Source organism: Atractosteus spatula, chromosome 3 (assembly GCF_055471065.1).
Source record: "Atractosteus spatula isolate fAtrSpa1 chromosome 3, fAtrSpa1.hap1, whole genome shotgun sequence".
NCBI classification, from domain to species: Eukaryota; Metazoa; Chordata; class Actinopteri; order Semionotiformes; family Lepisosteidae; genus Atractosteus; species Atractosteus spatula.
Window position 1 is genome coordinate 16,261,257 of NC_142708.1, and position 18,044 is coordinate 16,279,300.

Genomic DNA, 18,044 nt, shown 5'->3' on the forward strand with positions numbered 1-18,044 from the left:
CAGAGAACAGCCAGGACAAGGACTTGTGGTCCCACAGCACTTTTTGGCCTTTACCAATCATGGCCTCATAATAATCACTATCTATGAATTGGCTTCATTCTCCACCCCACTGAGAGCTGACGTGTGGTGAGCGAACAGGCACACCATTGCTGCTGTTGCATCATCCAGGTGGTGGTGGAGGGGAGTCCCCATTACCTGTAAAGCGCTTTGAGTGGAGTGTCCAGAAAAGCGCTATGTAAGTGCTTATTATAAGTCTTTTTGACACTTTAAATAAGAAGAGACAACAGGTTGGGTCTATATCTGGGAAATTAATCTGCAGATCTGCAGAGAATAAAGATTCAAAACTATAAAACTTTTTGTTTCATAGTTCTTTATGGAGAAGTACTGTACTGTATATACAGCACTGGCTGGTAATTTCTGATGTTCTAGAAATAGGCAAGCCTTGGGTGCATAAAAAAACCTGCAACTAACTTTTCAACAACTCTTTAGCTGAAATAAAAACACTGTCCTTTTCATCTGTTTTATGTTTATTTAATGAACATGAAAGGTGAGCCCAGTAATTTGAAACATGCTAAAGATCTTTTAAAACTTGTTAGCACAATTGCTATGCATTAACATGCAAATTAAATAGTTTCAGGAAATGCAAGTGTTTGATCACCCCTTTCATTTTGTTTTACTAAGATGCGTCCATGCAACTGTGAGTAAATTACTCTACATGATTCAGAGCTGCTTTAATTTTAATTAATAATAGAAAAATAGTTATAGTCAGATAACATTTTTAATTGAACAGGTTTTCAAAACTCCCGTCTGACTGATAATGCAATTAGCTGGTGTACAGTATACAGTGTTGAAAATAGATTGCAAACCCACTGTACTGAGTCTACTTTAGTTTTTACTTGTATTTTTTACCATTATTTACATTCAACTTGAAACTAGAACATGATGCACATGTAAAACTCCTATGCTTCCTTGCTTTTGTATTGTATGTAAAGGTAAAACCAGACAATAAATATTGGCGCAAAAAAGTCCGCATATGGGTAGTTACATAAAGTTTGCAATGTTTTGTTTTACAAAATTCACAATTTAAAAGAACAAATGGTGTGGATGAAGGCTACATTTTAGGCTGGTGAAACTGGCTTCCATCACATCTATGCATCCATTTTTATTACCTGCTTCATCGTCAGGGGTCACAGTGAGCAGGAGACAAGTCCAGCAGGCACAGGGCACAAGGCAGGACTGCACACTGGTTGAGACGCCCCTTCTGCACATGTATTGTGACACCCACGTAATATTGCATATAGTCTGTTAATTTCACCAATAATTTCAGGAACAAAAATGCCAATGGTTATTGTAACACAAAACATAAATAACATACTGTAGTTTCCCACCACCTGTATTACTGTATAACAGGGTAGCATAGTGTAAAAGAGAATTATATCATGAAAGCTACATGGTGTTTGACCTAAAAAGTTTTAGAGAAAACTGTTTGTTTCACAGTAATACCCAGTTTTGCTTTATACTTACTGTAGTTGATTGAGGCACATAATGCGATTCATTTTGGTTAATTTATGTCACACTTCATTTATTGAAAAGAGACAAAAGCAAAACAAAGCATAACCTTCAAGTGAAGAATATGTTCTAAATTTAACTAAATTTGTTCAGTTTTAATAATCTAATAGTGTTTTTCCTTTAGAAGTAAAACAAAGCCAACAGAGTGTAAAAGGAAATTGAATTATGTAGGCTGTTATAGAAATAGTATTTGTTCTGAAAAAGTCTTGAGTTAACAAATTGAACTGGAATACCCAATTTAAAGCAATCAAACAAATGTAAAATATATATATAAACCAAAACAATATAAACCACAAAGACCAAGACCAGATACAGTACATCCACTGTACTTTGACATATTAGAAACTTTAACCACTGACATTCCCTTCAGGGATATAAATTGAAGATGCTGTTTAAGGGAATTCAGTTTATAATCAGCATGTGGAATAGACAAACTAAAGAGTTGTATGCATTTAGGATATATGTTTCAGTGCTAGACAACAAGTAAACCTAGAGCACAGTCCTTTTGCAAAGTGCTGAATAGATTGATCAATTTGGTCAATTTTCAGAAGTAGACTTCTGCTACTGAAACAATTCCCATTTATATTTAGAAAGGCAGGGAACTTTCGAGAAAAAATTAAATTTTTCAGGAACCAGCATCCCTCTAGTTGCAAATGCAGAACTCAAGTATTAGGCGCACAATTCATGAATACAAGGTACGTTAACAATATCTGTCAAACAGCATGTATCTCATAGTAGGAGTTAGATTTATGCATATTATGGTTGCTGATTTCCAGCTGCTTATGTGAAGCCAAACTTTTGTGTTAGCACAACACATTACTTTTGCATTTAGTATAATGGAATATGCTGGTAATAAATCAATGATGCCACAGAGTGCAGTCATTAAACATGCATGTCCATAATAGTGAATAGCCAGGTTTCTACTGCTTCCTGCACTTTTTCAGATTTCACTTTTTGAAGAGCCCACACTATTTATTTATGGAAGTTATTGTTAGTTCACTTGGATTTTTCCATTTGAAACTACTAATAAACAGTTAATTTGAAGGGCTACAAGGTCCACAAGCACAACTCTTTATGAATTCAAGAATTAATTGTGGCAAACTGACTATGAGGGAAATTAAGAAGGCAAAACATAACAGAAATCAACTGGCATTCATTAAATAAATGCCTTCAAATGATACCCAACTGTGCTCTGCAAACTTTCTTAATCATTTTTTTCACGGTACTAACACAACCAATCCTAACACTTCAGTTATGGCTCCAGTTTTTGTACAAAATGCTACGTTTAATGGGACCAGCTTTATTTGAATGTTGGCGATTAAATAATGCTAAAGGAAAAATGTATAATAAATACAAAATTCCATAATCTTTATTGGCATTTATCTTAAAAGAAGAGTGGTTTTCTTACATAGTCTTAAATACAAAAATATCAAAAACATATTTATTATATTTGAATATTTCATTAAAATACATTTTTAATTGTCTTTAATATTTATATAGTATTGTATTGTGTTATTACAAATCATTATGAATTAGACTTTTGGGAAAAGTAATGGAAATATTGAACTTTTTCAAATTCAGTTCAGCATGTGTTTATGAATATTGGGCAACATCATCAGTTCTGATGATGCAACACTACCAGATATTTTTTTTTTTACAAAACAACAATAATAACACATGAAAATGAAATATTGTCTTGCCATGCACCCAGGGCTTCCTGGGATAGGTTGTGAGCCACTGTGATTTTGAATTGGATAAGTGGCTATTGAAAGTGATGTGATGACGATGTAAATGAAACTATCAATAGTGACACGTCTGAGTTGGATTTATATAATAATAATGCTGTTACTCTAAATGCTTGAAAGAAAGAAGTTGCTTAAGATATTTAACTACATTTTGAAACACTGACTGATATACAGGGCAAACACTGCGAAATGAAAGGGCTGAAGGTGGCAGTAACCATGGTTCAGCAATTAGCAATGTAAACGAAGCATTCATTATTCTACATGCTGGGAAGTTGATGAACTGTACAATAAATCTGAGCCTACAGTCACCACTGAGATGAGTCATTTTAGGCATTATAATATTTATGAGTACCATACACAATCTTCCTGATTCTGATATATGTGTAAGAAGCATTTATTGATTCTACAAGGACTGTTGCATTGCCAGAGAGTCTTTATAGTAACAAACACAAAACAAATGGCTGTATGTCATATTTAGGCCTCATCAGTACACTGGAGTCATTATTCATGAAAGCAACTGGGGTATACTTCATATCAAAATCTCCCAGTAAAGCAAGACATTGCTATTTATCAAATGAGAGAGAATTAAATACCTGGATTCAATGGTGAAAACATATCTCCTTTTATCATGTTTAAAATCTTGTACATGTGTTCAACATTTGTCATGAATAATTTAATCAGCTTATTCTTCAAATAGTTTCCTAATGTTTCAGATCTTGAAACATTGGTCTGATTGTGAAATCTGTTCATTCAGCCTTTCATGTTTATAAAGTCCAGTAGGTAAATTGACAGATTATTAAAACAGAATCCCTTCAGCAAGAACAGAAAAGAATAGACCATAATTGTATAATTTTGACAATTTGTAATTTGTAAGTGTGAGGAGCTGTGCTGAACGTATGAAAAGAGTATACATACAGTACTAAGAGTTGGGGAAAAAACTGCTAGGCAAAATGGGATTGTGTGAGCAACAGCATCCTGAGTAAACTTGAAAACTTGAAAACTTAAATGCCAAGGAAGACATAATTATCTCAGCTATAATTATTGTGTGTTTCTTGAACTCATTATACAAGTAATAACTCCAAGTGTGGCGCTTTTAAAATTACAATAACTCTGAAGTTGTCTCCTAAAAATTGTAGTGCTTATCTTTATATTATGCTTGAAGAATGGTTGGATTTAATAGTGGGAGAAATAAATGAATCAATCATGATTCAGTAGTCATCAGTAAGAGTTATGCATTCTTTCCAGCTCTCATGTTTGTAATTTGTATTGAAGTATCTTTACATGGCTGAACTAGATAGGGCTAATAAAAACTAAAATCCATTAAAAAGTAAATTTTACTGTTCATAAAAAGCAGCTTAAAAGTTTAACATTGTACTTTTATCATTAGTATTATTTTTTGTTTAATGATTGCCACTTACCTGCTTCAAGTTTTGTATTATTTAAAAATAATTTTCTGCTAACGTAAAACAGTAGCGTTTAAAAATAAATGAAACTTGAAGAATGTTTTTGGTATGCAAACATCATTTAAAGTATAATAATCTTTTCTCACAGATTTATAACTGCGTTAGCTGTTTAAGCTTTTAAAATCTGTTTTTAACCATTTACTGTATGTCCTTTCACAACTTAATTGTGGATTTTGCAAATGCATACAGACATTAATAACCATGAAATGTTTCCATCATTAAAATAACTCCCTTCATTTATTCTGGATAAATCAGACCACTTTTACTGCCCCCTTTCTCCCATTGTGTTGTTGGCAATGTAAAACGTGACTGAATAATTGAAACAACTTCTACTAGTGCTGCATTTTCCCCCAAAATGAGTGTAATTGTTTTTTTCCTATCACATGAAAAATATTTAATCAACTCTAAAATAAGATTCAACCTTTCTCTCTTTTTCATACTGTAGATACTGGGCTTCAAAATTATGATGCCAACTGTGATGTCATCTACATACAGTATTGTAGAGAAAATCAAATAAGCTAAACTTAAACTACTGGCTTGTGCAAAATGTTAATTCCCATTTGAAAAAAGGAAATGTAACATTTGATAGGATTTATTGGCATTTTGTCCCTATAACTGACTTGAATTCTGAAACAAGAGGGGCAAAAACGATTTGGGGAAATGCCAGCAGCTGACAAAATGAGCGATCAGCTGCTTTTGTAACAGGCCTAAGATAAATGTACAAAAAGGAATTTTTCCTGGCCTTGAAGAAAGAATATGTGATGGCTGTGTATCTGCAATTGATGAAAGCTAGCTAGATCTCACTAAAAAATCCCTAGGTGCCTGCAACATTATTTCCCTTATTGTTTTGAGTGCCAAGATATCACAGCACTCATCTAACACAGACCTTGGACGTGTTCAGATGTTTTTGGAATGATAGTTGAAAGAATTCCATAAAAAATACCAGCCTCTGCTGCTCGTTCTAATCTATTTTAATGCAAAAGTGGTTCTTTATGGCAGAGCCCAGGTAACCCTGCTATCTCAGTTGACAAACATAGGATGTTTAGTCATTTTTAATGGATGCCTGACCATGCTTTAAAGGAGCTGTCCACTTTTCTACTATTGAATATTTGTGTGTTGCATTACTCGCCTTTCATTGATGTAATTTAGAGATGTCTTTGTTTTTTACTTGACCAGGAACTTGATGGATTAAGCATGACCTCAGTTATCAGGGGTCTTTGACTATTCTTCATGGTCAAGGATGATTGTCTTTCAGGAGATTTCAATGTTGTCATGGAAGGCGTCAGGTCTTGTGCAGTCTGGTCATGGTGAGCTCTCTTCAGTGCTTGATTTGCTTCCTTGGTCTGACACCATTAGGCCTTGAAGTACTGGGCTCCTTCCAAGATAGTTTTCTCAAATCTGATTCTGACAAGGACTATAATCTTCCTGGATATTATATTGAAATGTTTCTTTTGTTGTACTTTGGTGCAGTTGCATTGGCTAGGCTGAAAGAAAAGTACCTTCTTTGGAGGTCTTGAGTTAGACATCTGTACCACATGAGCAATCCGACGGAGCTGATAGCAGGTGATCATTGGTTTGAATCTTGTGGGAGACAACATCGATCTTCCACAGACACCATTTGTGATATGACTCCAGTCTTTTTAAATGTGCCCTGCATGTTGTTGAAGAGACACAATGTTTTGTCGGTGGAGCCTTCCTCACAGATTACAAAAAGTAAAGGTAAATTTTCAAATGTAAAATTAAGAATTTCACATAACACATTGCTGTTTTTGAAAATCATAGATGTTTGCATGCCCTGTGTTCTACACAGTATTTGCAAGTATTTTTATCAGACTATAAATCTTGTCTTTTTATTTTAGCATTCCTTTAGAGAATTATGTCTGCTTAGTACACAGAGTAAAAAAAAAACTAAAAATGGAAGTGTGAAAACACGCACACGGAATCCATCTTTATAAATAAGACCTTCATCAATGAAGTATTTACATGAGTCTGAAGAGTTAATGATATTTGTCATTTAATTTGAGCCTCCCGGTTTGTTTATGCTAGGCCAGTTTTATCCATACTCCACACAAATAATTATCTGTGATAATTACCAGCCTGAAGATAAATTTCTAAATGTTTTTCTGATGATAGTGCCTTGGTTAGCAGGTGTTAGAAGTGCCTCCTAGGGACAAAGATTGAAGAGGGGCTTGTTCCCACAAGTCCTTAAGGCTAGGGTGTTTGGCATTGTACTCTACCATGCGAAAAAGGAGCCTTGTGTGGTGCCCTGCTAATGAAATTTAATATGCAAAGGTCATGTATCTTTATGAGAAAGCTAAGGAGATGTTGAGTGATAAATGTTCTTTATGCACATTCGGCCAAGGGTGACGAGGTATAAAATTCGTACTTAAACATTGACATAGTTCTGCAGCAAATAGCTTCATTTTCAGAGACACACACACACACGCATGCATAAATAGGAGGCTGTAGTTCGATGTTCAGGGAAAAGAAAAAAATATTGCTTGTGCTTCAACTGAGCAGATTTTAAATCGTTGATTCCAGTGTCTTGTAAACCTGCTGATATCAATACAGATATCAAAAATGCATATGCAAATGCATATTTTTATAAGGTTTATTCATGTTCGTTTAACAAAACACATGTCTGTGTTTTATATTTCTTAAATAACTATTGTGTTCAATGTTTATTAATTTAGTACAAGATAGATGTTAGATTTTGAATTTTTTGCTCAGCTTATGATGTTTTGATATGATTAACATTTAGAGTAAATAGGACTTAGGAAACAACCAGCACATATTCTGACATGCCAGGAAATGTGCTTGTATGCATTGATGGAAGTGGGATGTGTCAGTTTTGTTAATCTTAATTCACTAAAATATTTCTAAATATAGTAGTTCAAATAAAATGTGATATTTAAAACCAGAAAAGTGCTATGTACTGTAATTGCCCAGAAAAGCACATTATAACTGTAAGGAGTTATTATTATTATTATTATTATTATTATTATTATCATCCTATCCCTACTTTTTCATAGATTTTTCACACCTCAACACAAATATACAGGTTTTGTAAATGATAATAGTAGTGAGACCCCAGAACACCAAACACGTATTTTAAATATTTCTTTAAAATGCCTTTTACATATTTGTTGCTATAATGGTTACTGGGTGAAATAATTGATACAGTCGTGATCTTTGAGTGATTTACTGTGGCAAGTCTGAAGAATATACAGAGAAGTCTGCAAGGCAGAGAGGTTATTTTTTTTCAAGTGTACTGAACTGATTCTACATATAATATTACTTTGCAGTGAGCTCTGAAAGGCAAACATAAATTTGTTGGTTGCCTATTGTTACATTGAAATGCGGATGTAATAAAAAAGATAGATATGCCATTATTTAAAACTTTTTTCTTCTAAAGTTACAAGGAGTTAAAATAAAAGATAATGGTAAATCACTGCAGGTTTTAGTGAAGTTGCCAGTTCATTTGCTGTAGTTGTACTGCTGAGCTAAGAGACAGATCAATAAATCAAATCGGGCTTGATGGATTCTTCAATTCATTGAAATGAATGCACGGAAGAGGAAAGAAATCTTTAGTATTCCCTCTTTGACAAAGGGTATGCAAAGAGCCTAAATGGATGAATGGTTGATTAATTTTTGCCAGAAATTGTCATGACAGCAGGAAATGTGTTTTTGCATTTAGTGTGTTTGCATGGGAATTTTTGCAGGGCATGAATTATTACATGGAAGTTTGTACCTAGGGCTATGTTGCATAATGTAGGCAGGTTATCTTACCCATAGCTATTACTAGATATGCTGCTAGCCATGTTACCCCATTCAATTTAGAGGATCCTCCAAATCCAAAAAAGTGTTACTGTCAGTCAAGTTTTGTATTATTTAAAAATAATTTTCTGCTAATGTAAAACAGTAGCATTTAAAAATAAATGAAACTTAAAGAATGTTTTACTTAATAATATTTGGCAAGCTTAAGGTCAGTGTGGTTCATTTGCAGTGAATGAGTTTAACAATTTATATGTGCATCATTTTTACTGTGAATTTAACATTATATTCTAGATTCCAAAGTCTGTGAGTCCTTAAATCAAATTGTTCTCTCAGAAATGAGATCTTCCCATACTTATAGTTCACAAACAAACACTTACATTCCCCATTATTTAAGATAAACATTTTCCATTCCATTTTGGGAGATTTTATTCATTTATTTTATCATTCAATTTTCAAATCTGGCTTTTGAGACAGATGTTGCTAGAAATTATATTGTTATAAATTTGATGTGGTGTTAACACCAAAGATAGATAGGGAGGTTTTAAATGTAGAATCTTTAGAACACTTTGAATAAATATCAAAATGAAAGTTAATACTGTAAGTTACCCCTACTGGTGAGGAATAATTCTAAGCAGGGCCAAATAGTTTTCTTTGTTTGTAACAGAGTTTAATGGCAGCATAATAAACAGGAGACAAAACTATTTTTTTTACAAATTATACAGAAATGATATTCGGAAATATTTTGCACACTTCTCTTCCTATTTTCACCTCCCATTCATAGGGAGGTAGTTATGTTACAGTATGTATGCCCAAAGTGGACTGTCAATTCTAATGTTTGTTTCCACGGCCCAGGTGAAAACAGTCCTCAAATTGAATGGAGTCATTCAACTCTTATTGGTATTACTAACACATCCCTCACACGTAGCAATAATTTTAAATTCCATTCCATTTCTATTGTCAGAAAGTTTCTTTGTGGGTGGCAAAACACAAAGTATGTGTAATAGAAGGCAGGGTGGAAAAAACATATCACTCATTAAAAACACAGAACTTTGTAACCCTGTCCAAAGTATACACTATTCCCTGAGATAAAAGTACTGACATTTTGTATTAGTAAACACAGAATATAAACATGAAATGACCATCAACTACAAAGTCAATGAATGAGATAGAGTTGAGGCTGAAGCAAGATTAAGGGGACTTGTAAAAGGAGTAATGTAATGTTTTCCCCACTGAAGTTAAGGATTAAAACACTGAATGTAAAATCTTTAATAATAAATCTTTGAAATGGCAGGTGGAACAGTAGAAAATATCACTTTGAGTGACAGGCTTCTATTACACATACTTTGTGTTGGATGGAGGAGTCACTATGTTGGCAGCAGCGTTTTTACATGGTTGGTTCTCCCAGTGTGTCTTTCTCCTTTGATGTAAAATGAACAATGACATTCTTTTCATTGCACGTTATTATTATTAATATTTACATTTTCAGTTCCTGGTGAATGGGTTTTAATAGAGCATCAATGTTATTCAGATCAGTCTCCTGAGCGCTCCATTTTTTGGTATATAGTGACTATATCAGAGATTTATTTTCACATAAATATGTACCTTCTTTTATGCAAATTAACTGTTGTCAGCAAGGCAGCACTACTGACTGTTACAGATGGTCATATGCGGATTCTCCACTGTCTCCTCAGGAAGTGAAGTAATCTGGTTGAGTATCTCTTAGCAAGCTACTGTACGCTTAGTTCTCCGATAGAAATAGGATGAGAAATGATCAGAAATGTAAATCTGTATTAGGCCATTTGAAAAATGTGCCTCGTAGGTTAAAACAAAGAAATTCTTCAGTCACCTGGCTGAATTAAGGGGTACACATTACTTCTAAGAACAGTGCAGATGAGTTCCTAGTATCATATCACATTTTAAAATAAAAGGGTGTTTAACCCCTTTCACCTACAGTATGAATGATGTTAATTTGAACGCACATCCATTGTAGATAGCTGACTAGCTAGAAACATGTTATGGTATTTTCCAAGAACACTGTTTTTTTAATGCTAGATTTATTAGCATTTTTCCATTAGCCCTTTGTACTTTTGTTTCTGAATCATTTGTTGCATAGTACTTTAACTAAACCATCTTTAAACTTTTCAAATGTCAGTAATTTGTCAAGCTTCAGTAGGGAAGAGCACTGTTAATTTGCTTGTATTTGCAACAAATGGCAGACAGACTGTTGGCTCCACATGCGATCAGAAAGATTTGTGTGTCTCTCTGTCTATTATATTGTAATTTAAATATGTCATCAGGAGATGGAAAACAAATGGTCACATAATAAATATCTTTGAAAGTTGCTTATTTTAAAGACCGCCTTTATTATAAAGTATTCACCATATAATTATTTTAAATAAACACCTAAAAATGACTTGAGCAGTGAGGGTAATTACCAATGTATGTTAAATTCCCGCTTTACCTTCTGATTGTTGGGGTATTTTTAGTAAATGAGTTGTCAGCAGAAAAGCTTCATTAGACCCATCAGGATATCGGGCCATGAAAAACGATTCTTTCACTGTAGTGACAGTTTCTTTGAGCCAAATTGATGGAGCATCTCTGACAAAAGCCATATTGTGTTCTCCATGTGAAGAGTGCCGAACAAAAGAGACAGTTTGTTCTTAATTTTGTCAGGTTAATATTGACACAGTTTGCTCTGAAGAATCAAGAGCATGTGTAATATACATTTACAGCGATCATTTGGGTAAACTGGCTGCTGGATGCCATTAATCACAAAACACCACAAAAGTACCCAGGAAAGTTTTTCACATTAAATCCATGTTTATTGCATACATTTTCTTGTGGCTTGTTATCATGTGCTACAGTAGTTTTATCTGTGCATTTTTTTCATGTAAGTGCTAGTGACTTTCATGAGCTCTTCTGAGGTACTGAATGTGTCTTCCTTCCTTTAATCACAATTACCTTATAAAAACATTGATAAACTAATGAAGAATAACAGTTAATGCACTTTATATTTATGGAAAATTCTGAAAAATGTTGTTTTAAATGTATGTAGATGATTTTCTTCAGCAATTATCAATTGTAGCTCTATGAATGCAAAATAACTATATGTATTTTCAAATAAATATTTTGTTTAGAAGTAATTTCATTACAGTTGTTCAGTACCATTTTTTTCTTATGTGTTTGTGATAGCAATAGTCTGAATGAATGGACTGCTATTAGTTTGTCAGCTGTTGACATTTTCAACACAAACTAAAGTTGGTGAAAAACACACACCAGTAAATAAAGTTTTAATTTTTAATAATGTTAAGAAAATTACTAAATAGACCAAGAATGCTTTTTGGCACAAATATGTAAATAATTTCCTTATTATGCAAATAACTCCTTGTAACTTGTGGCATTTAGCCACAGTCTCTCATATCACTGGACAAACCCTTTTATAAAATAGAATATAAAAAGTTTCAGCAGGCTCATGATGCTGTTAATACACAGTTTAATAATAGATTTAAATTTTCAAGTTGTCAAATTCTTTAATACAAATTGTGTTAAGCAAATAACAAACTTACAAGTTTACTCTCAGCATAGGTAGATTATATGCACTTTATTAGCAATGTACAGTATATCATCAACATAAGTGAAATGATTTTTGTAATATATACTTTTCAATTCATGCATTTATAATTATTTAGACAGTGATCTAAATACTTATTGTATATTTCAGGGTTTTTATGTTTGAGAATGCTTCTTTTTTGTAAGCTTTTAGAAATGTCACACTTAGCATGTAACTCCATCCATAGTAAGGCAGCTTAATAAGAGTATAATACAGTTATCTGTTTAAACAGCTTTGTTCTTTGAAAAAGTTAATTATGTTTTAGTAATAATTTGACATTTTTGCAAAATTGAGAAATAATCTGAAACTGCTTTTTACAGATTTAAAATGACATTGCATGCTTGTTTATGACTCATAATAGTAATAATAAAACCTCTCAATAAACAAAACCTTTAATTAATGCATTTTATCCTCATAAATCATTTGGCCTGTCATAAAATTACCATAATTTATGAATGTTAGATGTCTAAGTGTAATAGCTTAATTTCAGAAACATAAATCATAGAGCTTTCATTTACACCACCCAGTGCAGTTTTAAATGACGTTTAAACATTTACACTTTAGATATAAGGAAAAAAATCTTATTCAGCATACTTCTTACTCTGTTTTGTATGCTAAATCAATTAATGATAAAACAATTGGAAGAACTTATTATGCAGAGGAAAGTGACACTAAGTTTTAAATGACTTTAGGAAACTATTTTAATAATTGAAATTTTGTTCAAGCAACTGATTTTCTTTTAAACATATATTGTCCAATGATTGCCTAAAGAAAAACATATTAAAGTGAAAAGAAATCTCTTACAGGACTAAGTGGCATCACTTCAAAACAGAGCATGGCAATGTCAAAGAATTTAAGGGATTTAACTACAAACACATAAACACAAGCTTTAACACAAGTAGGCGCATTGTTTATAATGAGCCTATGATGGAAAAATACTTAAAATTTATTTATTTTTGTGTATTTTGTGTTTTATTTATATTTTCTACTGATAATAAGGGTATTAAATTTCATTAAGAAACGAGAATAATGTTAATACACAGTGATGCTTGATAATAGGTTAATAGATTTAGGCTGTGGCACAGATTATAGAATGATCACTCTTTACAAGACTAGAGTTGTATTTTGGGATTCCCAGTTTTAATAGAACTTTGGACATAGCGGAAAACCAAATAAGTTTAAGCACAAGGGTTCTTTCTGTTTAAGATATTGTTTTATCAATCTGGACACACTCAAAATAAATTGTAATAATTATAATGCATATTTACAAGCACACGAATGTAATAAGATAAAGTCATCAAACAATATAAATCAGTAAACAGTATGTATTAGTATCAGTAAAGTATCAGTATAATTAAAAAATATAGTAACGTATTTTTACATACTGTATACTTTATAATGTTTTTAAAATGTTTCTATATCATCTGTAAACACATTTCTATAAATGTTTGCTGTAGTACAGATGTAGGTTTTGAACTAATAATAAAAGAAAAGATCAATTTTAAAAGATAATATTAGAGATGACTTTCATGACACGTAGCTGCTGCTGTGCACCAGAAGCAGCAGTACATAGCAGATCAGGCAGAGAACGGATATTCTTTCACCAGTTGGGTTAATGGGGAAATTTAGGCAGGTCAGACTGCATAATTACTGAATGGAATTTAGAGAGGACCCCAGAATTACCTTTGTGTTTACACAAAATGCCACAGAATCTTTAAGGATATTTATGCATTAAACAGAATAAAGGGCACGTCACTACTTTATGCTTTAAACTTTATGGAAGTGTATGACTTCCCTCAAGATATTTAAATAACTTTCTTAAATGCTTAAATAAAGTTCTGCTTAGGAAAACAAATTACTTGGAAAAAAATAGATCTGCCTATGTAGAAATATAACTATACTATCTACTTTATATTATTAGGGAACAAGTAGATTCCACACTGAAATACCATGCTTAGCCTCTCCTTGTTGATTAGCTGCTTGCACACTGATTCAACTTGACAGTCAAACCTCTTTATATTATTAATACGTTATCAGTTTAATTCCTAGTTTAAAAACATATTTTTTTAATTGTCTCAATTTCAATACCTTTTAATATTTTTTGTAGATACTGTAGGACTAAATTTGCTAAGCACTAATTTACCCATAACCCATAGAATGCACACTGGACATATCAGGCTATCAGCTTACATTTTCAGAGCTAATGGCTTTAAACCCTGAATAGATTTTTACTGTTTTAGTTGGAATTTGTTTTCTGCTGCTGGGATAACAAATCATATTTGTAAATGCTCGACAAAACAGTAATTTATCAGGTAGATGGCAGATGGATAGAAGAAAAGCACCAACCTGTATGTACAGTTGCCTTGAGTTGATGATGAACTGCTGTTTATTTTAGGACAACATTACTTGGCAGCAACAGAAGTGCCATCACAGCACATGACACTGAGCTTGGCTAGAAGACAGGCATAAATTATAGGAAACACAAACAGCTCACACAGGACTCTTAGATCTGTTTGTTGCAAATAAACTTCAGGCTGTTACAAAATTCCCAAAGGAAACATTTTAATATTTTTCTCTACAAAAAAGTTCATATTTGTTGAGCTTGTGTTAGCACCATATGTTCATTGATTTACAGTGCCAAGCAAAACTATGGTTGGTTTGTATTCTCTTATATTGTAGAACTAAATGTAATTAGATCCTGTTGAAAGTCTTCATAAAAGATGAAGATAACCTGATTAAACCTTTAACAAAAAATGTACTGTATCTGGATTATTTAATGAAATAATACAAAAGTATGTAAGTATGGAAAAACCCTTAGATTCAATAACTGGTCAAAACTCTGACTTCGACTAGATGTTCCTTACAAAAGTGCTCTAGGTCAGTAGCATTTAAGGGTTTCCTTGCATGAACAGCTCAGTTTAACACCTTCAGACCATTACATTTTAATAGAGGTTAGGTTCGGATCTGTTATGGCCATTCTTTTGTAGATCTGGTTGTATGTCTAGGCATTTTCAGTTCCAATGCGTAGCCTGACATTCTCCTTCAGAATTTGATGATACAATGCAAAATTAATGGTTTCTTCAGCGATGGCGAGCTTTGGAGGTTTTGACGCAGCAAAGCAGACCACCACCATGTTTGATGAGGTTCTGTTGGAAAGGCTGTGTTTTTCATTCTGGCCAAAACAAATCTTGACATTTTCAATTTGATTTCTTCTCTCTAAACTGGAATGTTGCTAAATCATTGTGATTTTGGTTACAGTGAACACAACCATATTGTCATAACATTTATATGCCAGTTTAAAATTATTTTACAAGCATAAGGTTCACAAGAATTACCAACATTATGACAATATAGTTAATCATGGTATAATTTAATATTCACCTCTGTTATAGATTGTTTTGATAAATAATCTGGTACTTTTCTTTTCAGACAAAATGTAAATATCAGGTGTGTCATAGATTGAATTTGATTCAATCTCTACCTGCTTTTTGATCAAATAAATTAAATAATGTAAATATTTATGTAAAACATTTTATCATGTTAATTTGTGTGTTCATCTGATTATTTTTTTCAAAAACCGTTTATGATCGGTTGGTGAGATTCCAGCAAGAAATTAAATGGATGTCTGGAGATGATCTTTGTAATGGGGAGTTAAGACTTTTATAAAATGATGAAGTGTTCATTTGGCTGCTTGTATTTTATTGTGGAATTTTCCTTGTAACACAAATAAACTGGAGGCAATTGTTGTTTAAGTGTAATTTAAACTTATTTAGAAAAAATATGATCACTGTAGGATTAGTGATTTTAGTTGAAGAATAAAAGAAAAGAAAAGAAAAGTTGCATAAATGTATTAGGCCTCCTTAATAAGGATCAGTAATTCAGAAGTGGCTTACCTTTTCAAACACAGCAGAATACACTTTCACCTGATCGGTTGAAAGTGTATAAAATTAATAAAAATGAATGAGCAATGTAATGATATAAAATGCCTTTTGTTTTTAAGGCTTCACTTTAAAAGAGACTTGGTGGGATTGACCTTCTAAACCAAGAGATCACAAATTCATTAGTCAGCATTCTGACTGAGGAACCACAAGTAGATTGTCAGTGGTGGAACCTGGCTGAATAACAAAGAAGAAAAAAGGGGAAGAGTGTTAATTATCTTGCACCAAGGGTCCTCTTCTTTGCCTGTAAATGTAGCATAGTTTTCTTGTGTTGGAGCTCTGTGCACGTGGGTGAAAAGGCTAATTATTTAATATATGTTAATTGGAAATAGAAACAAGTAATTATCTCACCTGGGGAAACATGTGGTGTGTGACTCTTTGAATAGATCACATAGCTAAACCTTTTTAGAACTGTTCCTTAGAGAACACCTGGGGCATCACAGTGCTTTCATTAAGATGGAATATGTTAAAGTTACATGCTTTCAGAGCACATTATAAAGGTAATGAGATGATACTTGTTTAATTGGCGAGTTAATGTAATTAATGCATTGCCTGGGTGTTCCCAGTGGGAAACAAAATTCACAGGGTAAGTATATATCAAATTTATCATGCCTTTCTTAAATGCTGCTGTATGTCACTCGTATCACTCCAAACTTGTAATAAATAAAAAAGAAAACTCAATCTCATCCGCTACTTTTGATGTTTGAAAGTTTCTAGGCGTTGTGGTTTAAAGAGAGGATTTTTAAAATGTAATGCTAGAAAATGTATTTTTAAACAAACCATTCTGTATGTGTAAAAAAAAAATCTCTTGAAACTATGGTTACCAAAATGTTACCTATTGAACATTGGTGCAAAGAACAAATTCCAGGTTTGAAGAAAACAGATTTTTGATTATATTTACAGAATAACAAACTCTTAGTGACACTCGTTTGATTTATGAAAAAAATGCTTTACCTGATTTTGTCAGTTTGGCATTAATTTAGTTACCCCTTAGAAGATCACAATGTTAATTAACACCATTATTCTACTTTAAATCACTAAAATTACTCATAGAGTTATTATAAAATAGAATTTAATGCGTTACTAAAATTCTTTGGTATTTGATTTTCTGTTTTTCTTTTAGGACTACAATAACCATCCAAACCTTATGGAGGATTTGAAGGTGTTTTGTGAACAACATGGCTATGAAGGACTTATTCTGGTTTCATCTTCATTACAAGAACCCTACCAGCGATGTCAGCAAGTTGCTGTCTATTCTGGGAATGTGGAGCTTCTCAATCAGGCAATGATTGCACAATGCTTTTACAGTTAATTCAAAACTAATAACACTAATATGAATCTGTAATTCATAATTTCATCTGTACTTGGTACAAATCATACTATAACTTAAGAAGAAGTTCAAAAATATCATCTAACTTCCTACAGTAAATATACAGTAGCAATCATAGTGTTATATCGTGTAATTTAGTACTGTTTATTTTACCTGTGCTCCCATAGTGTGACATTAACAAATGCACACATCTAACTGTGGAGAATCTCAATATTGTAAGGCTAATGCAGACGACATTTGTTATGTATCAGAAAAGTCCAAAGAATTAAATTAACTTTCTTTAAAGAAATTGCATGAAACTAAATTTAAGTAATGATTTGGGGTACAGATGGGTGCCAACAATATATCCTTTAGATCATTGGTAGTTGCATTAACTTGGTTAATTATCTAAATATTTTACAGTATATATGTTCCTCATGTTTTCAGATCTACTATGACATGTTTTGTTATCTGTGATGTTATCATGTTATCTGTGATATTTCCCATTGCAACGTTCATTAGAAAATTTGATCTGCTTTGAAGCCAAGTTATTATTAATATCCTCAGCTACAAAAATTATTCCCTAGTGGATCTAGGGAAAATAAGGAAAATAGTTTTTCTACACCAAAATAC

General features: G+C 32.7%; 1 protein-coding gene across 1 annotated transcript in view; it reads left to right on the plus strand.

Annotated features, from left to right (window-relative positions):
* Nucleotides 1-18,044, plus strand: part of LOC148837479 (protein prune homolog 2-like) — an 85,201-nt gene that overhangs the window by 28,883 nt on the left and 38,274 nt on the right. Inside the window, exon 7 of the mRNA XM_088910257.1 lies at nt 17,226-17,384. Coding sequence (XP_088766383.1) covers nt 17,226-17,384 — 159 coding nt within the window. The remainder of the gene's footprint in view (nt 1-17,225; nt 17,385-18,044) is intronic.